This window comes from Peromyscus eremicus, chromosome 1 (genome assembly GCF_949786415.1).
Source record: "Peromyscus eremicus chromosome 1, PerEre_H2_v1, whole genome shotgun sequence".
NCBI classification, from domain to species: domain Eukaryota; kingdom Metazoa; phylum Chordata; class Mammalia; order Rodentia; family Cricetidae; genus Peromyscus; species Peromyscus eremicus.
The window spans coordinates 108,391,158-108,418,530 of record NC_081416.1 but is presented as its reverse complement, the minus strand read 5'-3'; the positions used below and the strand labels follow the sequence as shown (position 1 = coordinate 108,418,530).

Here is a 27,373-nt window from a genome sequence, read left to right as displayed (position 1 = left end):
CTTCCTCTGGGTACCTGTAGACTTCTCCCAGAAGATTTCTGGGAATTCCTTCTTTTTTTTTTGCATTCCTTTCTTTCAATAGTCTCATAGCCAAAGACAGGAGTACAAGTGTCTGTTTAAAATATATGTATTTCTGCCAGAGAAGTTAGTCACCTTTCCTTATTCTTCGTTTTAACACCTCAATCTGCAGGTGAAACTTGCCTGCATCTGAAACAGTTATATTAAACAATGCAAGTAGGAACCAGGGTTAGGATACATTCAGGTAGGGTCAGGTACTGTGCATAAGAACCATTTCTCCAGAACCTCTCGGCTTTTCAGTACTTTCAGAAGGACTGACAGGAGCACCTCCATCTTGTCAGTTTGAGATTGGGTCTCCCAATGACACCAAGGCTGTCCTTAACTTAAAATCCTTTTGCTTCAGATTTCTATGTGCTCAGATTATAGACAGTTCTCATTTTTAGCTTGTGTAGAAACAAATTTTATTCTACCATTGCTGTTAGTGGGCTTGTTGCTGCCACAGCTGGGACTACTGGCAAAATCTATTTTCCTTACATGCTCTTTCTTATTACAACTTTCAAAAAAAAAGCATTTAAATTCAATTAGTTTTCATTACTGAGAGCAGAAATGGCTTGGATCAGAAATATTTCAGTAGATCGAACTCCACTCGACTCTCAGTCCTAGTGTCCTGCTTTGCCCTGCTTTGGAATTTTGACTAGGTTTGCACCCTGAATCTAACCTCTGTTCTGCAGTTGATAGCTTAGATGGTTTCCTCAGACTCTGCTCCTCAGTTTTACCCTATATAAATCTAGATACTCTACTGTTACAAGATTCTTTGAGGCTTACTGAGATGTGAGTTAAACCCTGAGGAGAGTTCTTAACTAAATAATGTGCTCTGTCAAGGTTGTCCCCACTCTTAAGAATACTGTTGAAGCTTTAGTATTGTCCTAAAGTAACGTCTGCTCTCATAAGTTACATGATGTGTTCATATACGATCCCAATGGCTTTTCATAGCATGTCATAGATCGACTACATAACACATCACTTACATTTAAATATGGCTCAAATTTTCAGAGAGATCAATTCAATCTGATAATAACATCATAAAAGTGAGCTGTCTTGAACTCCTGTCTGGTGATTACTATTGGAAACTATTTGTATTGACACGTTAATAATATTCAAAATGGAGTTACAATTAAACTCAGAAATCATCTAACCCTTCTTAATAGTTGGCCTTGATGTAAGTTAGAGAGTTAGGTAACACAACTGAGCTCCATCAATCCCAGAAGCCACTGCTGAGAGCAGAGTTGTGGGCTCCCTGCCTTATGGCAGAAAAGCAAACAGGGCAAAACTTGCTGTGGAGTGGTAGGGGAAAAGGAGGAGGAGTCCTGAATGCCTATCTTCAAATACCAGACTTAAGAAGGGCTAATCCTCTTTCTGATTTGTTGGCGATGCCCATTGTAAAACAAATTGAGGGTCCAGTGTGTGTATGGCCACAATTTCAATGGACACATAGGTCTGTGAGTGCAGAGGGAAGAAAACTTACTCTGGAAACCATTGTTCACCTCTAACTTCCGCTAGAGTTTCTCTTTGTGTGTGTGCATATATGCATGTTCATGTTGGGGGGGGGGGGCACCTGCATCTGCAGGTGTGCATGAATGAATATGCAGGTCTGAGGTCAGCCTCAGGTATGATTCCTCACAATACTGTACACTTCGGTTTTTGAATCAGGGTCTCTCTCTCTGGCCTGGTACTCACTCATCTGTTAGTTGACTGGATGTTAGTCCTGGGGTTCTTCTTGTGTCTTCCCTCCCAGCTCAGGAATTACAATTATGAGCCATTGTTCCTGAGTATTTTATAAGAGTTCTGGGCATCCGAATTCTTGCACTTGTACAGTAAGCACTTTACCTCTTAAGCTATCACTCCAGCCCCAATATCTCTTCATTATCCCCTGAAATATTGTTAAAGTACAGCAAGCAAAACCCTTGTGTTACATACAGAATAGCTGACCATTAGAAAGCCTGTACAAAACCAAAAGCCAAGAAAAATATACGTCTTCCCTTGAAAGCTAAGGCAGATGCAGGACCAGGAACTGGTTGGCATTTCAGAGTTAGAGATTTGTAGTCTTCCGGCTTGAAGAACAAAGAGTCCATTGCTTATTTAATGACAATGTACAAGGACATCTGCACAATGTATTCTCTACTACCAACAAATGCCAGCAGCACTTAGCAAACCTCTGTTTTCTAAATACCATCATGTTTCTTATATATCCTTAATGATTTTCTTCATTGAAACAGATTCCAAGTAGGGTATTAATCTTGAAGAGAAATGGAGATAGGCTAGTTATTAGGCATTTAGCATTATCATAGTTATAAGATGAAAAATAAAACTAACATATTCTCTACCCTGTTCCTATTTTCACCCACACCAAGTGCTGACTTTCACAAGCAAGCCTTACAAGGCCGCAGACCCGCCACAGACATGAGCACATTGTGATCAATAACAATTACACAGCAGTGAACTCACAGTTCCTCTGTCTCTCCTAGCATTTCCTCTCACACAAAAGATTCAGTTTAGGTGTGAAATATTTTATGACTTTCTCCTATGTTTCAAACACTGTATGATTTAGGATTAAATTATGATTAGTAGGAGTGAAAGAAGATGGTGGACTTTGTTTTCCTGGAGTTAGGACTTAGAAAACAGGGAGAAAAGCAAGACAAGAAGAAAGAACTCAGGATAAATCTCTGTTTATCTTCAAATCTTTGTAGTGCTTTAATAAAGAAAGGCCCTTTTTGCTTCTGATTTTGTTTGTTTATGTTGCCAGTGTCAGGAGCAGAACCTAAGACCTGGTGACTGCTAGGCACATGCTCTCCTACTGAACTATATCCCTAGCCCTTCTATATTATACTCTCCTAACCAGTTTACAAGGGAAACATATAGACTATGAACACAGACTAAGAGAATCATTTATAAATAACATTCTCTACAATATACAGTACCTTACCCATTAGCCGATTTATTAAACACCTGTTTATATCATTCACCCTATCTCATTAAATGTTTGTCTTTCATTTCAGCTTGTCTTTCTTAAAACCAATGTGGAAAGATGATAAGAGCAGAGCAAGAAGTCATTTCCCTGCAGGAAAAATTGTGCATCCTGTGCCAGGTCCCCTCCACTCCCCAGTGCTTCCCAATAGGGTAAAATTTATGATGAGTGAAATCACATCCTTGATGAGATGCACTCTTAGAGGTCACCCACTGTACTTTTTATTCTTCAACTAGAGAAATAAATTCAGAGATTTCCTGAATTACCTTTTTATTCTGAGTTATGAAAGTTGTTGGTTGCAAAGTTGGTATCTCCACACTCTGGTTCTTGTCACCTTTATACTAGGGACATAATTCCTTATCTTTACCATGGTCATTCCCAAGTAGAGAGAGTATTTGACTTTGGATAGCCAGGGAAGAACTACTAGAGATATCAAGTTGACTCTATTATAAATACCTTGAAATACTTTTATATTGAGAACAGGTATTTATGGAGTAAAATAGGGAAAGCATGCATTCGTTGTTAAGATAAATCATGAGACATGAAATGAGTGTGTAGTTTGAGTTGGATTTTAGGTTGAAAATTGCTATAGGTGTCAGCCTGCTTTTTCCAAGATTTTTGAATCTCTAGTTTCTTTCCAAATTACAGATTTCCTCCAAAATCTGTAATTTCTTATGTAATGTGTGGTGGGATTGTAGCTTTGAGCAAATAGTGCTGCTAGCAGCTGCCTACTGTATTCTGAGCAAAGCAGTCTGAGTGAAAGATAATGGATTTTGAGTCAAGATGAGTAATCTTCACCTCCACTAGTTATTAGTGTAGTGGCCTTGGGCAAGTTGTGTTAGAGGCCAGTATCTCACCTATCTCATCTACAGACAGAACATAGCTAGAGGACATAATTCTTCAGGTGGTAATGGGAGTCAGAAAAAGTGAGCCCTGCTGAGCATATGGTTGGAATTAGGGTGTTTCTGCTGAGACTTCCCCTTGATGGATATTCCACAGTTTAGAATAGTTCAGTAGGGATTCCATCAGTGCAGTACAACAGCTTTTCATGGAAGGAAGACATTTCCCGTTCTACCTATTTCACTAATTCTGTGGTTGTAGGGGCTAAATAATAAATCTTGTTTTTATTCTAGTTCCATATAATGAAAAACCAATTAACAATCACTTTCAGTGAATAGAATGATATGAAATATAGTGAAACAAGGAGTTTACCTACCCAAAGAGTTAAAAATTTGCTAAGAAATCAATTATGAGTATCATATATGAACAAACACCATCAAAACCTATTAAGCAGAAATATTGGTGGTGGGTGATCTTAGTAATCAACTGGACATGCCTGGGAAGAGTTAACTTCATTTGAAGAAGTGCCTGCATCAGATTGGCCTGTGGGCGTGTCTATAGAGCATTTTCTTGATGAGTGTTAATTGATATAGGGCCCAGCCAGTAAGAAAGGTAGCTGATTATGAGCCTGGGGCCAACAGAAAGCAGCATTGCTTTGTGGTCTCTGACTCATTACCTTGGCTTGAGCTCCTGCCTTGGCTTCCTTTAACGATGGACTGATGGACTCTAACCTGTAGGATGAAATAAACCCTTTCCTCCCCAAGCTTCTTTTAGTCATGGTGTTTTTTTGTTTGTTTGTTTTGTTTTTGTTTTTTGTTTTGTTTGTTTTGTTTTGTTTTTTTACAGTATCTAACAGCAAACTAGTACATAACTGCTCTTTGAGAATTCTAGGTCATGACACTTTCATATAATTTGTTTTCATAAATATTTATAACCTAGTGTGAACCAAGATCACACAAGTAGTGAGGGCTTTTAAAGTGTTTGTGAGGTTGGTTAGTCTTGATACGCCGAAAGGGAGAAGTTGAAGGAGAACTGTGGATATTAGATTATTCTTCTGGGATATAGAATTTGGTTGGATTTATAAGAGTGGAGACCACCACTAATTCAGAGTGTGGAAAAAGGAAGACATAAAAGCAAAGGTGCTGTGTAGGCATGAACAAATATGTTCTTGTAGGAGTAACTCCTGGCACTGTAGAAGGAAAGAATAAGAGGAAAGGCAATCTGGACAACGTAACCACAAAATTTATAGCTCTTGGGGAACTTATGGTATCCACACCATAGATGGCTTCTAGAATAGCACCAAGTAGAATAAATCAGTGACTTCAGTAGCTATGGTTATTGTGGCAGGGGCCACGCTGATTGAAACACTTCTGAGGTTTGAGTGAGTGGTTCCATTTTTCCATTTACATAAATGCATCTTCAGAGAGCATTTATGTAAATTATGTAAGTAGATATGTTCTTTCTCACTGTGATTTGGGAATTTGAAATATTGTGGGTGAATGGCAAAGAGCAGGGAGGTTAAAAATCAGAAGACTTGGGTTTGAGATCTAGTTTTGATTCACTCTAGATATCTAAATTTGACAGATTCACTGAATCATCCTCAGCTTCTGTCTCTTTATCTGTAGACTAGAGAAAACCCTGTCATTCCCCCACCCCTTGAAGTTATATAAGGAATAAGCAATAATACACAACATAAAATCTTGCTTTTCTGCCTGGCACAGTGGGAAATCAATATTTTGGCTCTTCTTTTTTCCTGTGGGAATTTAATTATCAAATATGTATGAACACTTTACATATGATATTGGTATTTGAAATAATTATCAACTTGGGTTTGGTATTGATCTGTAGGCCAGCTTTTCATGAGTCATTTATTTTAGCTTGTGTACCAAACAGAAGGAAGAACAAGGAGACAGTGCAGGGTCTGGGGTCTCAATAGCTAACAGTCCAAACAGTTTCTACCTTCTGGTCTAAGTGATACTGAATCTAGTGAAAACATAAAATTGTTTGATTCTCTGGTCCTTTCTTTCTGTGTCTCATCTCCAGGATATGCCATTCTTTCTACACCAGGGAGAAAGGGGTGATTAACTTAGCCTAACTAAGGTCTTTAGAATATCATAAATTTTCTGCAAAGCATTACATTTCTTGTATCTTGTTTCATTATGGTGTTGGAGATCTAAGCCAGGGTTTCACATATGCTAGGTAAATACTCCATCACTGAGCTATACCCAAAGTTTGGAAGTCCTTGTGTTAGAGGATCAAGTGGTGATGGGAAAATTTTAATCCAACAGTCTGGAGTACTATGATGGTATTAATGAGGAAAATTTGCTGAATAGAACAGATTTTTGTCTACTCATCCAGTCTTTACAGGGTAATGAAACAAGTTCTGCAGAATGAATGGCTAAGAGTTACTTTTGTGGAAGAAAGATTGATAGGTTTGTCATCTTTCTTTTTCGAGCCGAACTCTAGAGAAGTTACTTCATACCATTTTTTTTCTTATCCGTTAGGATAGAACGATGTTCTTTTTTTCATCTTATTGATTCTTTTATTTATTTTTTAATTAAGAAATTTTATTATTCATTTTACATACCAATCACAGATCCCCCTCTTCCCTCCTTCCTCTCCTTCTGCCTTCCCCCTCCCCATTCCCTCCTATAAGAAAGTAAGACCTCCCATGGGGAGTCCACAGAGCCTGGTACATTAAGTAGAGGCAGGTCCAAGCCCCTCCCCCTGCATCAAGGCTGTGCAAGGTATCCTACCACAGGTAGTGGGCTCCAAAAAGCCAGTTCATGTACCAGGGATGGATCCTGATCCTACTACCAGAGGGCCCCTTAAGCAGATCAAGCTACACAACTGTCTCGCTTACACAGAGGGCCTAGTCCAGTCCCATGGAGGCTCCAGAGGTATTGGTCTAAATTTCATGAGTTCCCACTGTTTGGTTTGATTGTCTCTGTAAGTTTCCCCATCATGATCTTGATGCCCCTTTCTCATAGAATTCCTTTTCTCTGTCTTCGACTAGACTCCTGGAGCTTGGCCTGGTGTTTGGCTGTGGATCTCTGCATCTGCTTCCATCAATTACTGGAGAAAGGCTCTATGATGACAGTTAGGGGCAAGCCAGTTCAGGCACCTTCTCCACTATTGCTAGTAGTCTATGCTGAGGTCATCCTTGTGGATTCCTGGGAACTTCTCTAGCACCAGGTTTCTCTCTTTCCCTGTGATGTCTCCCTCTATGCTGTTCTTTTTTATCATTAAGAAAGTTCATTGCACTCAGGAATATAAACCCTGAGAATCATGAGCTTCAGGACACCCTGGTCTATATACCAAGAACCGGCCTTCAAAAAACAAATGAATGAATGAATGAAGAAATAAGTTAAGTAATAAATGGGGGACTCAAGGGGAGTTGCTTCAAAGTTGAATTTGTTCAAGTGAAAAACACACATCTGCTAATCAACCTTCCTATTTTTTTTTAACTAAGCTGTTGGCAAACGAGGTAGGTTACCATCTAGGTTTTTCAGAGTTAGGCATGGCATCCATGATCTTGTCCTCTTCAGCCATTAGCCTATAATGAAGTCCAGCTTGCTAAGCCCATAGGCACCCATGGTGCTCTCTTACCCACTTTTCCTGCCTCAGTGTCCTTTGCTGTGAGGTGCATCCATCACTTCAGGATGAGCATAAATCAGGTGACAAGAACCCACTGGTGAATTTAGTAGTGATGACTTACAGCTGGGTTGGATGGCACTGCATCTACCTGGTTGGTATTGTGGAGAAGATGAGGCTACAATATTTGAAAAAGCAAAAGCTAAATCCAGTGACAACATAACCTTCTATTTATAGGGCTCTATTTGGCTTCACATGTATTTTTTTACCTCACATCTTGAGAAATAGGTTAACTAGAAAATAGCATTGTCCCATTTTTAAAGCAGAGGTTTGCAATAGATTAGGGGACCTAGAAACCTTGTGAGAATTGGGAAATTGAATCTCAGTCAGTATGAAGAGAAACTTCTCTTTAGAGTATGAAAGAGAAACTCCTAACTTTCCAGGCCAAGAAAGAAGATGAAAAGAAAAAAAAAAGAAAGGAAGAGAGAAAGGGAAAGAGGAGTAATTTCAATCTGCTTATCTGAAGTTCAACAGATCAATGAGCAAATAGATTTGCACCTGGGTTCCAATGCAAGAAAGACATGAATGGAAACCTTTCATGGATCTCCTTAGATTTATGACCTTAAGCAAATTAGTCAACTTCAGCCTCTTTCCTTTCCTGCTTTTCTCCCTGACCTCACCCACACCTCTCTCCTCTCCCCTCCCCTTTCCTTACTCCATCTTCCCTTCCCTTCTGGTCCTCTCTGCTCCTCCCCTTCATGTCCCCTGACTCCCTTTTCCCTCCCTTCCGGTTCCCTATCCTTCCTTCCAACCTTCTGCTTTCCTTACTTTTCTGTTTCTTTTCAGTGATGACAATATAATTTCTTTTAATACCACAAAAATTAGATGCATTAGTTTATCTTAAAGTATCTTCACCACTAACACATAGTAATATCTCACCAAAGACTTAATACTTCTATTACTACAATTGTTATTATTGTAGCCTCAGTTCTTATTTTTAAGTAATTATGAGATCTAAAGCATGTCACTTTTCTATATTACTATCCTATTTGTAAAATTAAAGAAAATTCCATGGATCTCCCTGGGAAGGGGAAATATCATAGATTTTTTTGGGTGGACTGGGCATGAGTAGAGATGAGAACATGAGGGACCAGGTTGTTGGGAGGGATGGCAGGAGAGAATACTGGAAGAGATGACTAGAATTGGAGGAATTTGGGGGGTGATAAGGAAAACCAATGCAATGGAAACTCCCTGAAATCTATGAGAGTGTCCCTAGTGAAGACTCCTAGAAATGGGGAATACAGAGCCTAAATTATCCTTCTCCTACAACCAGGCAAGGCTTCTTGTAATGGAACTGGGGCACCAACCCAGCCACAAAAACTACTACCTACAATTTGTCCTGCCTGCAAGATGTGCTGGGGGTAAATGTGGCACAGAACTGTGGGAGTGGCCTACTAATGACTAGTTCAACTTGAGGCGCACATCATGAGAAGGAGTCCATGCCTGATACTGCCTGGATAGCCAGGAACCAGAGGCTGAATACCCCCAGAGACCTTGGATAGAATCAAACATGACTGGCCAATGACAACAAAAAAAGTCAGTAAAATGATTCCTAATGATATTCTGCTATAATCATAGACCAGAGTTTAGCCCAATCATCATCAGAGAGGGTTCATCCAGCAATTGATGGGAGCAGATGCAAAGACCCACAGTTAAACATTAGGCAGAGCTTAGAGAACCCTGTGGAAGAAGAGGAATTGCAGGAGCCAGAGAGGTCAAGGACACCACAAGAACAGTGCCCATAGAATCAATTTATCAGGGATCATAGGGGCTCACAGAGACTGAAGCAACAATTAGGGAGCCTGTATGGGCCTGAGCTAGGTGCTCTGCATATAGTTTATGGTGGTGTAACTTAGTGTTCTTGAGGGACTCCTAACTATGGGAGTTGGGGTTACCTCTGACTCTTTTGCCTCCTCTTGGCAACCTTTTTCTCCTACAGGGTTGCCTCATTCAGCCTTGGTATGAGGGTATGTGCCTAGACTTATTTTAACTTGCTGTGCCATGTTCGATTGATATCGCTGGGAGGCCTGCTCTTTTCTAAAGGGAAATGAAGGAGGAGTCAACTAGGGGAAAGAGGAGGTGGGGAGGGATTGGGATGAGTGGAAGGAAGGGAACTTATGGTCAGGATGTAATATATGAAAGAAGAATAAATGCCAAAATAAAAATTAGAATAAATAAATAAGAAAATTAAGAAAAAAAGAAAATAAACAATCCTTATCTCAACTTAAAATCCTCTTTTTCCCCCACATGTAAATTACAGCAAGTTGTTCATCTCTCATAGTTTTACATGGTGATTTTAAAAAGCTAATTTATATGAAGTAGGTGCCACATTAGTGCATGTGTAATTGTTAGCCACCATCTTTTAAAGGGCAGGGATCTAGATGTGACTGAGTGGTGGTCTTGGAAGTCTTCAACTGATGGTAATTATAGGTTCCAAGTACTTTCTTCAACTAGAGATAGAAGCCTGAGACTGTCCAAGGATATGGGGATACAGCCTAGCAAACTGTGGGAAATAAGGAGAAGGAAGAGAAAGTTTTCATTTCAAAAGAGAACACAAGTACAATTGAGGGAAAAAAAAGAGAAGATTTATCTTTTTCAACCCATTCTTGTTTCCATATAGGCCAGCTTAAAGGAGGTTGTGAGGAAAAAGCTAACACAAAACACAGCCATCTTGGTTATCAGTCCTTGGCATATCCAATCCACTTCTTAATACTGAGGTCTTATTTCAGACCCGACAGAATGTATAGATAGATAACCCCAATGTGCTCCTCTCCTGGCCAGGATCAAACTATAATCCAAATGGGGCTGATCCTGCTGGCAGCCTCTACAGATCATGAAGCTAAAGGTTGACTAATAGGGTATCTGCCAGCAGCCAGTGAAAGCCAGCTGATGGATAGCTTGAAGTTCAGAGATTGATAGTTTTCGGGAAAATGTTTCTCTGTCTCTGTCTCTGTCTCCTCTCTCTCTCTCTCTCTCTCTCTCTCTCTCTCTCTCTCTCTCTCTCTCTCTCTCTCTCTCTCTCTTTCTCTCTCTCTCTCTCTTCTCTCTCTCTCTCTCATACACACACACACACACACACACACACATACACACACACACACACACACACACACACACACACACACACACACATCAGTGGCTTCCATTTGGTTTCAAGATACCACACCATGGCTTATATTAAGGTCATTTTAGGGACTATGCCCTTGCCAGTGCTCACTTGGGAGTCTGGTCCTGAAAGAATGAGAAGACAGTCAAGATGCCAGGGCCTAACAGCAGTTCATATACTGTTCCAGACATATTTTACATCTTTCTTAACTTGGCGACTGCTTGCCTTCAGTTTTGGAGCTCTGGCTAGGCTGGAATGCTTGTACCGTTCCTCATGCTGCAATCTTACTGTTCATGGCATGTAGTCTGGTTGATGAACTAGTTGGTTCCTCTGTTTTCCTATGCTGCTCCTTAAAATTTCAGAAATGGGCCTGGGTTCAGTCTTTGACCTTGTTCATCCTGCACTTCTGAGAATGAGCTTCCTGATACCCAGCATGCTTTCCAGAAACTGTACTCCCTATTAAACCTTGTTTGAGAAGACTTCACTGTAGATGGTCTGAAACAACCTGTTTACTTGTATCAGAAATATTTCACAGAACTGGCAGTTTGCAACATCCAAAAGTAGACAGCATCAAGGGTGAGCATCATTGTGCTAGCTAGTTTTATGTCAACTTGACACAAGCTAGAGTCACTGGAGATGACAGAGCTTCAGTTTAGAAAATGCCTCCATAAAATCATGCTATAGGCAAGCATGTAGAGCTTTTTTCTTAATTAGTGAGTGATGTGGGAGGGCCCAATCCATGATTGGTTGGGCTACCCCTGGGTTGGTGGTCTTGTGTTCTATAAGAAAGCAGACTGAATAAGCCATGAGGAACAAATCAGTGAGCTGCAATCCTCCATAGCCTCTGCATCAGCTCCTGCTTCCAGGTTCTGGCCCTGTTTGAGCTCCTGTCCCGACTTCCTTCAATGATGAACAGGGATGTGGAAGCATATGTCAAATAAACACTTTCCTCCCCAAGTTTCCTTGATCATGGTGTTTTATTACAGCAATGATAACCCTGACAAAGACAATCATGAACTCTGCAAAGTATACCTTCACTGTGTGGACTTCCTTATGAATGTGATTCTCTTAATGGCAAGCCCAGAAGTCATTCTTTTACTGGCCAAGGCAAAGTGGCCACTATTAGCTTGGAATGCTCAGGTAGGCTATGAAACACAAAGACAGGAAGGAAGCAGCAATGGATGAATCATTTGATAGAATAATTGACATTTTAGCAGTGTTCTCTCCACCTGCTTCTTGATTCTCTGTGATTAGCTTCATTTTTTTCCTGCAGTAAATTGGCTTTCACCATATGTAAGAGAATGTAAAGTCAAGGGAAAACCACTTGCCCTTCACTGTTGGGGTCACTCAGGAAAGGCTTTTTTTCTTAATCCTTTAAAGTTTCAAAATGCCTGCCTAGGTTTAGATAAACATCAGCCTTAAAGCTGCAGATGAAAAGGAAATTATTTCTCTCTTCCCAGATTTGTTATGGGTCTCTTTCCAGTGGATGGGAATAAGCATATGGGAAAGAGAGGCTGGAGTGTGTTGAGTCACCAGTTTGATTGATGGGTTCAATTAAAGAGGAGATCTACTATGAAAACAAGAGTTTATATATAGGGCAGTGTGGAGAAGAAACTTAGAGGGAACCATCAAAGCAACCAGGAAACTGATTTCTAAAACTCAGAAACCCAACCAGACCAATGCAGGCCTGACTTCTGATCCTTGCAAAAGCCAACTGGGAAACAGAAGTCAGAATGAACAAATCTTATGAAGTAACTCAGATATTAGCATGGGGGCAGACAAGTATCTTGGAAATGTTTGGTAAAGCCTATAAAAATATATACAATATATAATGTTTTTCTTTGAGCCCTCATATGTACTTTATAGTTACATTTAGTCAGTGATTCCTAAGTAGGGCTGGGTAGATAGCCTAATGGTAGAGAACATGGGCAAAACCATGGTTTTGATACTCAGCACTGCCCAATTAATAATAATCATAATAAAATTCTTGTTTTCTCTTGTATATACAATTCAAATAGAGAGTTCTAGAGACATATATAATCTTCATTCATTTTTAAATATAGAATCTTGTTGCAAAGACCAAATTTACATATGGGAAATGGAAATAGCATAAACAGAAAGTTATAGATAACTCTGCATAGGAAATGGGTTCTTAAATGTATTCATATATCACAAAATATAACCTATAAGAAAAAAAAGTTTAAATAAAAGCCTCAGATCAATTCGATGTAAATTTAGTGATCAATTCCATGCTTGATAACAAAGACCAGCTGTGATAGATAGGCAGTTTTCAATTGATTTATGAGACACAGGCTCTTTTGTGGGTCATAGGGACCAAATAAAAAGCATAGATGTTTCATCAGCTTGCTTTCAATATCTAGTCTGCAATACCATGAGACATCTCTTCATCCAAAGTGTCTCACTCTAGAATAGAGATCTTAGATGCTTTGTGATTGAGTCACCAAAGTGTCAGGATTCTGTAGCTGCTTAGTGGGGGAAACAGTGGCTTTTGGTACCCTAAAAAGCCAATGTTTACATTTCAGTTCTCATTTTGCTGTAACTCCAGTTTTCTCATCTTTACATGGATATAGTAGTAATAATGTCTTATAAGTATGGAAGTATGGCTTTCTGGGGATTAAATGTGAATGTGTTATCTGTATTCATATATATATATATATATATATATATATATATATATATCTTTAATAAACAGTGACATTGTTATTACTACAAGCTAGCATAGCACTGAGATCTCTGAACTCTGAGGAGATTACTAACCATCATATATGGTGTAAAGTGTGTATTTATAGTACTCTATCATTAGGAACACTTAGAAATATTTGGCATTAATCCTGAAATGTAGTTTATAAGCTGCATTCAAACTCATATCCTCATTTGATCTTTAACATTTTCTAATGTGATCACTATTATTTTCACCCCACAGAGATAAATGAGCCAGAGATTCTTAACACAGGGTTACAATCCAAGAAGTTGTGTAGCCCCCAAAACACTTAGTTGGGAAGTTGGGGAACCAACTTTGAATCCATGTCTTCTGACTCAAAAGCTGTTCCCCGTACCAAAAGGCTCTTTACAGATGGTATTTTTAGGTTTGCATATATGTGATCTACCTTTCTCCAAAGTCTCTATTCACCCGAAAGATACTTACTGATAATTAATAACACACCATGAGTATCCAGCTGACCTGCTATGTAAATATGTACATCAAGTTCATGTTTGTTATTCCTGGTGTTTTAAGTTAAGAAACAGAATTTTGTCACATAAAGCCTAATGCAAATCCATTAGTCTTTGGATTAGGATTCCACTGGCACAGACTGACATTAAAATGCTGTTAACTCTGTTAACTCCAGAGGACACAGCTAATGAAATGTCTCAAAAGTTGAACACTTGCCAAGACACCGCATCGCATAGGACAGCTCTCAATTAATCATGATGAGAGTATTCCCCCTATCTAAATGAAATCTGTAATTTGGGATGGATTTTAAAGATCCTCTGGGGGAATGAAGGAAAGGTTGATGTGAAAATTCTAGGAACTTGAAAATAAAGATAGGTCTATTCAATATTCATGAAGTCAGATTGTTGATGCAAATAGATGGCCATCTCTTATTTTCCAATGCATGGTCCTGTAGCACTCCTATATCAGTCTTCCACAGGTTCCCTTTAACTTTACAGGAAATTACTGGAAACTGCACAAATCTTTTTGAAAAAGGAAGCTTACCACATCAAATATGATTTTCTAGAATCTCTGATTTTTTATTTTTTTGTCTAATGTTCATGATCATAGATACATAAGTGTAAAAAAATGATAAAACATATGTGCTAGATAAATATTTGTAAGTGAACCTTTATTGCATTAGGTAAGTACACTGTCATATGCCGGTTTAAATATTAGCTGGAATTTGATTGTGCTTACTTGAGAGAAAAATCAAATTTCTTTAGCAAACTCATTTTATAAAGAAATGACACACATTTTAACTTCTACCCAATTTAATAGAAATCCCTACCTCTTGTGGAGCACAAACCCTATTACAGTTGTGTACAATTAAAGGTAAAATTGATGTGATTTTTATAAATGCTTAATTTACTTCATTAAGCATTGCAAATAGGTACTTGAAGTGAGAGGAGGTATGGAAACTCAACCTTCCTATTTCACCCTCCAAAATCTGCTCAGAGCAGATACCAGACCTCAGGAAATGCTTGTGGGTATCTTTGTAAAATACAATAACAGAATTGGTGTCTGAACAGATTATTGGTTACTTAATTTTTTTTCTATTTCTTTTCTCCAGGCTAGCCCTGCTCCTATAATTGTCAACACAGATACTTTGGACACTATTCCTTATGTAAGTACCATTTTTATTAAGACTTTATTTTAAAAGTCTGGTAGTACTCAGTTAGCTGATTTTAACAGTCACTGTGAAATTAGTTCTATCCAATCCAGATAATATGATAAAATGATGTACATAATTAATTTTGTGAGTTTTGTTTCACTATTTCCTGAACCTTGTCTTAGTCATACAAATGTTTCTCTTTTTTCTTTGTATTTCATAAAGCAGAGTGGCCAGTCATGAAGGAAAAAAAGCATAGATGAGACTGTTAAAACACTGTTTGTTTGTGAGGTGCTTCGCTGGAAAGTGATGGAAATGCTGGTAGCAGATGTGGTAAACATCATTGTGTTTCTGGCTAAACAAACAATTTCTATTGCAGAACCTGGAACCTAGTTAATGAATAAATATTTGATAGATTATTTGGGACTCCTGATAAAAACTGGAGGGAAAATATTACAGATAAATTTTCCATGTAATAAAATATGCAGATTTGTGAAACTGTGGAGTATGAAATAGTAAGAGTATCAGTGAGCATGAAATATAAGGATGGGGGTAGACTAACAGCCTGGAACGTTGGGGCATAACCACTATGGTGGCCAAAGATTTTAAGGACAGATTCTAGATCTAGAGACTGGAAATAGGCTCAGTGTGGGAGGATGACTGACATGATTTTGGATTTTTTGTGAGTACTTTGAGTTGGTTGATGGGTAGATGATGGTGACCAGGGACCAAAAGATAACCACATATCCCACAGACAAGGTGTGGAGTAGGAAAGAGGGGCCAGTGGGATAAATAACAAGAACATATTTCTGGCCTTTAAGTGCGTAAAGCATATAGAAGTACTTAGAATTGACCCAAAGAATGTACTTGCTACTCACCAGATGTTCTCAGACTTAGAGTCCAATCCCACGTGCCTGGGGCACCAAGCAAATCCCAGACACAAATCAAGTAGGGGTCTGTGGGAAATATAAAGCACATGGCCCTCTAAAGAGGACAAAAGCTACATGGGCCGTTTTGCCAAATCATGTCATTTTGCAAGAGATGTTAGAAATTTACATCTCTATATAAATATTTTCAATTCCTAGTGGCAACTATTAATACTTACCAAAGTTTGAAGAGCAAATTGCAAACAAAATGGTCCTCATTCATAGGCTGCCTTTTGGAAAATACCAAACTCATGTAGCTGGAGGTCCTAAACAGGCTCTGCGAGCCAACCCTTAGACACAAGGGAGCACCACACCAGAACTGGGATGCAATGCTGGGACTTGATTACAGAACATCGGACTAAACTGGGACACAGGGTTAGGACAGAAATAACTGCAGTCTCAGCTTACTGCTGAATCACCTGAAGTTTTTCACTAGCATCTCTTAAATCTTCCCAAACAAGAATAGTTAAGGGCCAGAGAGGAAATGTGGTTAAACTCTGGCATGAATCAAGTAGTCTTGGGAAGTTAAGGGCTCTGTAGAAGCTACAAAGTAATATCTTAAAGTCCCTTGGGGACTGCTACATTTCTTATCATTCCTTCTACCTTCTCTCTGAATGCCTAATATTGTTTTAAGTAGTTAACAAATGCATATAATTTAGTTCTCCTATCCAATGAAGCATATTCTATTCATTTTTATATTTAAAAAAATGGGAAATAGAGTCTTAAAGAGGTTCAGTAACTCACTGAAGTGTTCTGTGCAATATGCAGGGCAATAAAGAAACCTAAATACCCTTACTATTGCTTAAAGGCTTTTCAGCTCCTATCTGGATGTTCCTTGTATTTCTTCTCTCTTTCCCTCTCTTATAGTAAGCCTCTCCACTTAAGAACAAAGCTTGCTTATATACCCCATTACTGCATGAGGATTTGCTAGGGAAAGCTTGCCACAGAAGTTCTGACTTTCCTCGGGATCCATATATGAAGGAATTCAATATTCTAAACAAATCTGTTTGGCATAAAACATTTGACAGCACAGAAAAGTAGTGTGCTCTAGCCAACTTCCTGTTGCTAGCATAAAACAATTAGCAAAGGCAAGATGGGGAAGGGAAAGTTTATTTGGTTTACACAATGATGTTCAGAATCTATCATTGAGAATTCAGGACAGGTAAGAAGTCAAATCGGGAGCTTGAGTCAGAAACCGTGGAGGAGTGCTGTTGGCTTTCATTCCTTCCTCAGTTCATGCTCAGCTAGCTTTCTTTAACAGCCCAAGTCCGTCTGCCTAGGCTGAGCCCTTCTACATCAATCATCAGTTAAGGCAATTCCCCCACAGACCTGACCATAGGACAGTCTGATCTGGGCATTCCCCCATTTGAGACTCCCTCAGATGACTCTAGGCTGTTTCAAGTTGACAGCTGACATTAACACAGATACTGTGCTTTCTAGAGGTAGATATGGGTCACAGAGGCTTGGTTTGGCAAATGCAACTACTTTTTGTAGTGAATCAATAATATTTCAAAGCTTTCTATTAGGGTTCTCATGGTTTCACTGTGAGGTGCTGGCATGTGAAAATGGCTTATCAATAGGATCTAAATCAAAATCTTATACAGACATGCTCAGCTGATGTCCCAATCGATTAGCTAGTAAAAGCAGCCACATATAATGAATTAGTCCAGTTGCTCTGATTCTTTTAAATGTCAGCTTGGTGCCTAACTTAGATTATTCCCAAAGCTTTCTTTTTCTGTTTAATCACATTTTTCTGCACTAAGTACAAACCTCTTTTTGATTTCTTAAGTGTAAGGCCTATGGTGAAGTGTGCTGAACAGCTCAGAATGATGAAAACATACAATTTCCATGGTGGTACGTTCCTAAGCAACCCATTTAATCTTTTTGGAGATATATGAATCCATAAGACATAAATTATAGTACATACCTCAGATAATGTTAAGAAAATTAAATCAGGTTTTATATATGAAAATAAAATTATGGTTGTTTGATTTCTAATTGGTAACAATGTATGTGCCTTTTTAAAAATACCGATTTATAAAGTAACACTTGGCTAAACTCTGGGAGAATTTTATAAATATGAATATCTTCTTCCAGATAGAATGAATGTGTATGTGATGTCTACTGAAAATGGCAGGTTTAGTGTGCAGCCAGTTCTGTGGATCTCTTTGGTTCTTGATACAGGCTCATCCTGCCCTTTTGTGCTGACTCACTTGGTACATAACCTTGAACAAATCACTGTTCCTTTCACAGTCTATTTTCTATTTTTTCATTCCCCAGTGTTCTATGCTTTGTTTCCTTCTTTCTTTCCCATGTTCTACTTGTTCACATAATTTCAGCTCTATTTAATGAAAAAATGACTTTAGAGTTCCCCAGGGTATTTTAGTCACATTGCATAAGAACATTTCCTTCTTAAAAATATTACCTGAATGACAAGTTTTGGCTTGTATTTTGATGTTCTCCTCAAAAATAATTTTGATATACGTACATGTACTAATTTTGCTGATGAGTAAATTTGATTTGGAGATAAGAATGTTTCTGATGGAAATGGTTCCTTGGCATACATGCAAGGGTAATCAGACTAAAAACGTTGTCTAGAGTCAAAGGAAATTTTTATATAAGTGTCTAATAAAGGTATAAAAGATACTTAGAAACATGGTGGTTTTTCAAGAAGATACGGGACATTAGAGTTCTGCCATTAATGAGGTTTTCATGTATGTATGTATTAAAAGCCTAGTCACACATATTATCAGCATATATCAAGGTCAGGTATGATTTTGGATGTGGTATAGCCCAGCCTTGCGTGCAAAGTATGAATCTCCCTATAAAATTAAAATCACTCGAAGAGACACAATGGGACAGAGGAGGGAGGGAGGGAGGGAGAGAGAGAGAGACAGAGAGAGAAAGAGAGAGAGAGAGAGAGATCTTTTCATTATTTCAAAACTGTAATTACTACTTTTTGCTCAATTTTCTTATGCTCTTTTGTTGCATATTTTATGCTAAAAACCAAGGGTATTCTGTTCTTAGAAGTTTAGAGTGTGTAGAACTTCTCTGTGACCTGCATGTCATGTACTCTTTTTTACTGACTTGCTTTTTCCTTTCAATAGACATGTCAGAGTTCAATGTTGGCCCTGTCTGCTTTCTAAAAATAAAATTAATTGAAGAGATTATAGAATGTCTTGTGCTTTCTCCAAACTCCTCTAGTGTTCATCTGATGGACTGGTAGTTTTCTGGAAATGCGCCACAGGAAACAGAAGCCTTGAGAATCATGAATTTTCAATCTCAGTCAGTAATTTGCAGATCAATTACTGCAAATGTCTCATGTTATAGGTAATTGTACCCCAGCCAGTGAATACCAAACTTGGCTTACCACTTAGTGTGACCCCCTGTAACAGTAATTTTTGGTGTGTAGCAGCCATAAGATCAGTGGCATACAACAGTGAGAATCTATTTCTTCTGCACATACTTTGTCCTTACTTCATCTATGAAGCACCAGATCGGCAGGAACAGGAGGAGGTGGAATGATTAATTCCCTGGCTATGCCATTCATAAGTATTGGTCAAACCACCACAGTACAAGACCATAAAGCAAGCCTAGTAGGGACTCTGTTCATGTTAAACCCACTCACAACCCATTATCCAGAATAAATTACATCACTGCACTCAAAGTAGGGAATGAGTAATTATATGCTAAACCGTGAATGAGCATATCATTCATGGCCTTGAAGAACTATCAACTGATACAAGAGTACAAACTTAGCTTGCATAAATAGAATCAATGATGGAGAGAGGGTCATCAGTTCTAAATCTGTTCTTTGGGAAAGCCTTCCAAGAAAGTAGAAGAGGAAAGAAGTGGAAGAGAAGAGAAAAGATGAAAGAAGAGATTACAAAGAATATGAGAAGGCCCTTAGTAGTGATCACCTGCTGAACTTGACTCAAGAAGGTCACTTATGTAAAAGTCATTTGAAAACAATCATGACAGTATAACCTTGGCAGTGAGACACGCCATTGGATACAAACAAAGCTGTGGTTCTGGGCCAGAGGCCAAGACATTGATGGTAAAACAGTTGCTGCAAAATAAGGTGTGACCATATGAATGGAAGGAAGAGAGGTGAATGAGAGGAAAAGAAATGATACTTTGGATTCAGGTACAGATAAAAATTAGTATTGGTTGGCAGTAAGGTTCATTTGGGGAGCTATAGAATGGGTTTGGGATTGGGATGTGTCTGTTAGCAAGGTGTAAGTGACACATGTACCTGATACCAAGAGTAGGAAGGTGAGAGGAAGATCTGTTAGGAGTGAATGGTATTATAGCAGTGAGGTAACCAAGTCCTTAGTTGTGGGGCTGGACACTTAGACATTGATTTATTTAGATCACTGAGTAGAACAGCAGAGCCTTGTAATTCAGGCTCCTGTTCACATTTAAATTGACAGCTTTATAGAATACATTTACTTCTTCTAACTGACGTAGAAATGATTACAAATGGTAAAGAATTTAGGAAGGATTTTATGAGGTTAGCACATTTATCCTTCAGCAAACAGGTTTTCTTATTTCATACTTTCTCATGAGCACTACTAAAACTTACATCGTTGATAGTTTTATCTGTAATATTATCCAGAGATGAAAAATTCTTACCTGTCAGAGAGCAGTTTAATTTTGGCTAAACTGTGCCCATGAGGCAAGAAAGATTCATCAGTGGAGGCAATGCCATCAATACTTGTTCCAGCATCAAACCTAGCCAATTTGAGTGCATTTCTCAAGTGTCAAAAGCAGTAGATCCCCTTACTCTTTAACTTGTCAACTCACTCTAGAAGGTGAAGTGTGAAGCAGAACTGTGCTGTTCAGATGATAATATGCACATGAAGTACCTAGCAACTGGAAGATGCAGGCTGGGTTCAGTGGGCCTAAGGCAGAACCTGCTAGTTTGCACTTCCGACAGACTCTCAGGTAATGCTGATGTTGTTCTTTTCATGCACAACTGGGGTTCTGAGCCCACCAGTTACTGTTTGGGTTTGGCTTACGTTGTATTATACGTCTAAGCCTCTGTGTCAGATTTTACAAAGTTAGTTTAACATTGACCTTGTAGGGGGGTTTATGAGTAGTCAGCTAACGTGTAGGTGTTTAATTAACATTGACCATGGCCATAAAGTGCTATGAGGCTATGCCTTTGATTAAATAAAATATTCCTGTAACTTACCCTTGAGTTGTTGTGACAAGAATACAGAAGGAATAGGTACTTCAAATAAGACTAATTGCAGCTCTGCTGGTCAGCAAGCATACTCACATCTAGAGTTTTGCATACAGGGTGTGTTCTGGGAACTAGTAACAGCAGCAACAGTACCTGGGAGCTTATGATGAAAGGACTCTATGGTCTCAGGCAAGACTAACAAAATTGAAAACTATGTAACAAGAGCATGGAAAGTTTGCATATTAAACCTTAATAAGCACTATTAGAGAGACAGGAATCCCATTCTTGGTTTGGACCTCTTATCTTTTTCCTTTCATCACACACTTTTCCCTATCCTTGTCCTGTCTGCCCATTTTTCACCTTTTTAATCCTTAAATTCATTCACATTGTTATAGGGAAAAGAATCCAGTCTATTCAACACATTGAATATACTTAACAAGGATATAGTATGTGATGCTAGCTTCTAGGCACAGGCTTCTCAAAGTAGCTACAAGTCATGTGTAGTTATTTTTTAACTTTATTATTTTAACTTTTATTGATTCTTTGTGGATTTTACATCATACATTCTGATTCCACTTAACTCCCCATTTCCTTGCATCTACCCTCTGCCTCTGCAACTTCTGAAAATAAAATAAAATAAAATAAAAAATAATTAAAGAGAAAGAGAAGAATCTTGCTATGGAAGCTGTAGTGTGGCCTGTTGAGTCACACAGTTTACCCTTTTGAGTCACACAGTTTACCCTTTTGTCCACTCATCTTTACTTGCAAGTGTTCATTGCCTGGAGTCACTGGTCTGGCTCTAGGCCTCTGGCTTCTGCTATGCCATGGATGATGGGCTCTCACTGGGTCTCCTCTTGGATGTCCTGTTGTTGTCCTGTGTCGTGGCGATCCTGCTGTTTTGGATTTGTAGTTCCAACAGTGGCTCCAAGAATTCACAGAGGAAGTGGATGTTGGTTGAGCCAATTCATAGGCCTGGTTCTATGAATTGTCAGCTGATTTGTCAGCCTACCAGCTTTCCCTCCCTGTCACTACCCAGGTGAAATCCAGCACTGCCTGGGCCAGCTCACCTAATGCAGCCTGCAGCAAGGAGCAGGGCCAGTTCTTTTGCACTCATGTTCTCAGATCCAGGTTACACTCAGACCACCAGGGCCAGCTCTACTGTTTTGCCCAGATGAGGTACAGGGCCCTCTCTCCAGATTGCTGTAGGGGACTTGGGTAGGGGGAGGGTGTCAGCTCTCCTGCTCTCATGCCCTCAGGGCTGGTTTATCCACACAACAGGGTCAGCTCTAGTATGTTGTCCAAGTGGGATGCAGGGCTAGCTCTCCTGTGTGCTGCAAATGGTGAGGGGCAGGGCTAGTTCTCTCACTCAGGTGACCCTGGGGACAGCCCTCTCACCTGCTATAGGTAGCAAGGGGTGGAGAGGAAAGGATGTCTTTCCCTTGCCCATGCCACCACATGGTGTATGTTGGGGTGGGGGTGGGGTGTTCCAGCTCTATTTTTCTCACACCCTCAGGGCTGGCTCACCTGCATCCCTGACAATAGGATCAGCTGAAGTGTGCTGCCCAGACAGGGTGCAGAGCCCATTCTCTAGTGTGCTGCAGCCAGTAAGGGTCAGGGATAGCTCTCCCACTCTTGTGACCCTGGGGCCAGCTGTCTGACCTCATGTGTAGTTATTAAGAAAATATAACATCATAAATTTAGCTCTTCAAATTATATGACGCACATTTTCAGTGTTAATGAACCAATATGGCTAATAAACACCATACTGAATAAGGAAGTTGGAAGGAGGATGTACTAGGGGGATATGAGGTGGACTAGCTGGTTTTATGTCAACTTGACACACACTAGAGTAATTTTAGAAGATGGAATCTCAGTTGAGAAAATGCCCCTACTAGATTGGCCATCAAGGCTCTGGTGTGTTTTTTTGTTTGTTTGTTTTGTTTTGTTTATATTGTAAATTGATATATCTGGGCCCAGCTCACTGTGCACAGAGCTACCCTTAGGCTGGCTGTCCTGGGTTCTATAAGAAAGCAGACTGAGCAAAGCCATTAAGAGCAAGCCAGTAAGCAGCACTCCTCCATGGCCTCTGCATCGGCCCTGCCTCCAGGCTTCTGGTCTGTTTGAGATTCTGTTTTGACTTCTCTCAGTGAATGGACTATGAGGTGGAACTGAACTAAACCCTTTCTTCCCCAAATTACTTTTGATCATGGTGTTTTACCACAGTAATGGAATCCCTAACTAAGACGTAAAAGGAGGTAGAAGGGGAAAATATGGGTTGATATGATCATATTCCATTGTTTGCGTCTATGACAATCTCAAGAATAAAGAAACATTATAAAATAAATAAAAACCAAATAATTAAAAATGATGCAAATCTATTGTGTCTATTATTCCAGACAGTTGTATAGACAGATCTGCAAATAAGTAAATCAGATAGCGGTGCCACTTCTCAAAAGTCAAGGAACCAAGCCAAAGAGATGGCTCAATGTTTAAGAGCACTTATTGCTTTTCCAAAAGACCTGAGCTTAGTCACAGCACTCATGTTTTTTTGTTTGTTTGTTTTTTTTTTTTTTTTTTGATTGCTCACAACTACCTGTAACTCCAGGTTCTAGTCTTCATAGGCACACACACACAAACACACACAGGCACACACACACACACACACACACACACACACACACACACACACACACAACAGACACACGTGAGCACATACACATATACATAAACAAAGTAAAAATATAATCTTACATAATAGCTATCTGTAACTATACTACCTAATTCATTACGAAAATATCCTTCCAACTTTTGTGAGTTGGTTTTATTTCCTTTACTTTGGGGTTATTTCAAAAGCTATGAAGATTCAGCACTCTTTTGGACTTGTGGGATGACCTCATATGCACAACATGGTTGCTGTTCTCATGACCTTAATCTCCAAAGCTCTCAAAGGTAGCAACAGAGGCCAATGTGCATAATTACTAAATATTTTTATAAAATTTCAGTAACTCTTTTATCATTTCCTTAGTGTGAAATCCAAATAAATCTCAAAACTGGGTGAACATTTAAAGAAAATAAAATTGCCCCACTGACCCATTCACCAACCTAATTCCCTGTTTTGCTTCATGCTACCCTGTGTAGAGTGGTGAGCTAGCTTCTCAACATGAGATTACACATCTACTAAGAAAGCCTTTATTTTATATTGCCACATTAGACTTCAAGTGGGAGACAACAGAAAAACAAAATGTGTCCACGTAGAGATTATTGTTGGTGAGACGTTATCATGCAGGCCCTTTTCTAAGCAGGAAGGCACATGTTCTTTATACCTGGTCAAAGAGACATTTTATTTTAAAGGCATTTATCCCAACAGAGTAAGATAAAAAAACATTGGAAAGAATCCTGAGGAATATTTGTATAGCTTCCCAATAGCATTATTTACTTCCCAAGCTCTCCTGAAGCTGATTAGAACTGCAGAATCCACAGCCCATCCTACAGCTACGGAATCCTAACTTTTGAGGTTGGGACCTTTCCCCTTAACCACCACACATAATGCATAATCAAGTCTAAGGATATTCCAATACAATTTCCAATGCGCTTTTCCTATTTAATGGGGACTCCAAGATGAGCTAAACTGGAAGTGAAGCAAAGGTAAGAAACCATGGATACAGAGAACAGATACTTTAGTGGAAATGAGTTCTGATAACCCTGGTTTCAGTGAGCTGCCCCAAATGGTATCTTGCCTAGAGATGTGGATTTTTTTTTGGAGGGGGTTGAGGGACAGGTAATCAGTAACATGAGTCAATGAATAGGAATCTATTGATGTATCTATGTAGGAGTAGAAGACATGAAATAGCAAATCCAGCTAGCAAACGGCCTGCAGTGAAGAATGGAGTTTAGGCATTTTCTTTCTGTCTTTCTATTTATTTATTTAATATTCTTGTTGAAGAAATTACTCTTAAATCAAGGATACATACCATTTTAGAAATACTGACATGGGACTCTAGGAATGGAATGTAGATTCCCTCTTAGTGGTCCTGGGTCTAGTATGGGCATAGCCTTGAGATTTTTTTTTTTCATTTAAAAATTTACTTTATTTATATTTATGTATACGCATCAGTCACATGTCTATAAGTACTGATGGAGGCTAGAAGATGACACTGGACCCCCTGGAGTTTTTGTTGCAGGTGGTAGTGAACTGCCTTGTGTGGGTACTAGAAACTGAACTCAGGTCCTCTGGAAGAGCAGCAAGCACTCCACTACTTGAGCTTTCTCTGCAGGCTTTATCAAAAAAAATTTTTTTTCAATACATGGTTTCTGTGTAGTCCTGGTTGTCCTGGAACTCTCTGTAGATCAGGCTGACCTTGAACTCACAGATCTGCCTGCCTCTGCCTCAGGAGTGCTGGGATTAAAGGCATGCGCCACCACTGCCCGGCTTGTTAGTTGCTTTTAAAAACATGGTTTCTGTCAGTGGCTCTCATCGTAAAAACTGTGGCCTCCACAGCAGTGACTGCCTTTCCACCCTTTATAAATTGAGTGTTCTCTTTCATCCTGTGTTCTCCTCTGGTTGGCTCTTCAGGAGGTGAGTCTCTACGTTTAGGAGACCATGGGCACTGAGCACTCATTTTTTTCTGCTGCCATTGTTTTTCCTTTGAGTAGTCTAATTTCTTTCTCTTTTTTAAATTTAATTTTATTTTACAATACAATTCAGTTCTACATATCAGCCACGGATTCCTTTGTTCTCCCCCCTCCCGCCCCCCCTCCTGAGTCTACCAGGTTGATCCCAGTCCTCTCCTCAGGGGAGGCTTTGCCCTGGAGGAGGTGGGAATAGGGGGTAAATTGGGGGGAAGGGGAGGGGGGCGGGAGGGGGGAGGCTTGAGATTTTAAAAACCTTCCTGGCTGATTCTTTGGTGAGGTTGAAGTTAAGGATCACTATCTTATAGGTGGAAAAGAGGCTTTCCAACCTGATTCAGAATTATAAAATTGTGGAAGGACTTGCATTGCTAATTATTTTTGGAAGACTGTGGTAATTGCATTGTGGACTAGATGATACATCCTTAAACTGTGTTCAAATATGTAGCCTCTGTACCTGGTGTGATTCTGAAAAGCTGCTCAAGGGAGACTGCTTGATTTGTTGAGTGTGCCCCTTACAGGCAATGAAGCAAGCTTGTCCCCTGTTAACTCAGTAACTGACTCAGTTCGGCTAACACAGCTGTCTATGCAAAGAACCAGCCTCATGTTCAGACATGCTCAAGTTACTGAAACATGCCTCCAAGGGTTGTTCTTCTGACACGAGTCACCATTTATGAGTTGTAATTGGGTTAATTAAAAAGGGAAGCATGGATGTAACTTGAGCAGCTTAGCTTAAGGGTTCCCAGCATCACAACAAGAAACCTACAAGTTTAATCACGGCTATAAGTAGGTCTAGCTTTGACCTTTAGGTCATAGTCATATCCTGAGGCCCAATGTTATGAAGAACAGTCAAATGTCAAGCTCCTCTTAGCCCCAAGTCCTCAAGCAGCTTTCCCCATGACCCACCCTCTAAGCTGCCTGTGTCTACAGACCTATTTCACCACCTTTTTATGTAGTTCAGGCTTATTTGATAGCTCGATTTAATGTGTAGCTTCTTTGATGCTGAAATGGACTGGCTCCTTTAAGATGAAATATCATATCGTTGTGGTAGAGAGCACAGACGTGGCATCTGGCAGAACTGGCTCCAGTTTGAGCAGCAGCACTGCTGCCTCATTAGTGGTGTGAACTTGCAAAGTTACTTAAGCTCCCTGAGCCGTCGTTTCTTATTTGATAAAATGTGGGAAAGTGGAACTATCTCATAATACTGCTATGAGAATGAAGCGAGCAACTTTATTCATGGTTTGACAAAATGGTTTGAATAACAAAAATAGTTATCTTTTGAACCATTAAACTTTTTTCCATATGTTAATCTCTTAAATATCTACAATAAGCCTTAGAAGCGTATGATTGTAGTCTCCACTTTTAAACTGATAAATCTCAAGCAAAGAAATTACTATCTTGCCCAAGATCTCACAGAAGACACTGAGGGCATGCAGCAAGAATAGCTTCATTCTATTGATGGTTAGTAGTGGCAATAAAAGTTAATTTTCTGGGTTACTTGGCGATGGGGGAAGGGTGGCATATGAAAGAAGCTAAGGTTCTTATATACCTCACCAAGAAAAGATTGGAAAAAAATGTCCTGCGGTGGTGGTGGAGCACACCTTTAATCCTAGTACTCAGGAGGCAGAGGCAGGCAGATCTGAGTGA

General features: G+C 39.4%; 1 protein-coding gene across 5 annotated transcripts in view; it reads left to right on the top strand.

Annotated features, from left to right (window-relative positions):
- Positions 1-27,373, top strand: part of Dlg2 (discs large MAGUK scaffold protein 2) — an 857,262-nt gene that overhangs the window by 160,997 nt on the left and 668,892 nt on the right. For all 5 annotated transcript variants that reach the window (XM_059271442.1, XM_059271434.1, XM_059271427.1 and 2 more), the window contains exon 2: positions 14,948-15,001. In XM_059271442.1, coding sequence (XP_059127425.1) covers positions 14,948-15,001 — 54 coding nt within the window. The remainder of the gene's footprint in view (positions 1-14,947; positions 15,002-27,373) is intronic.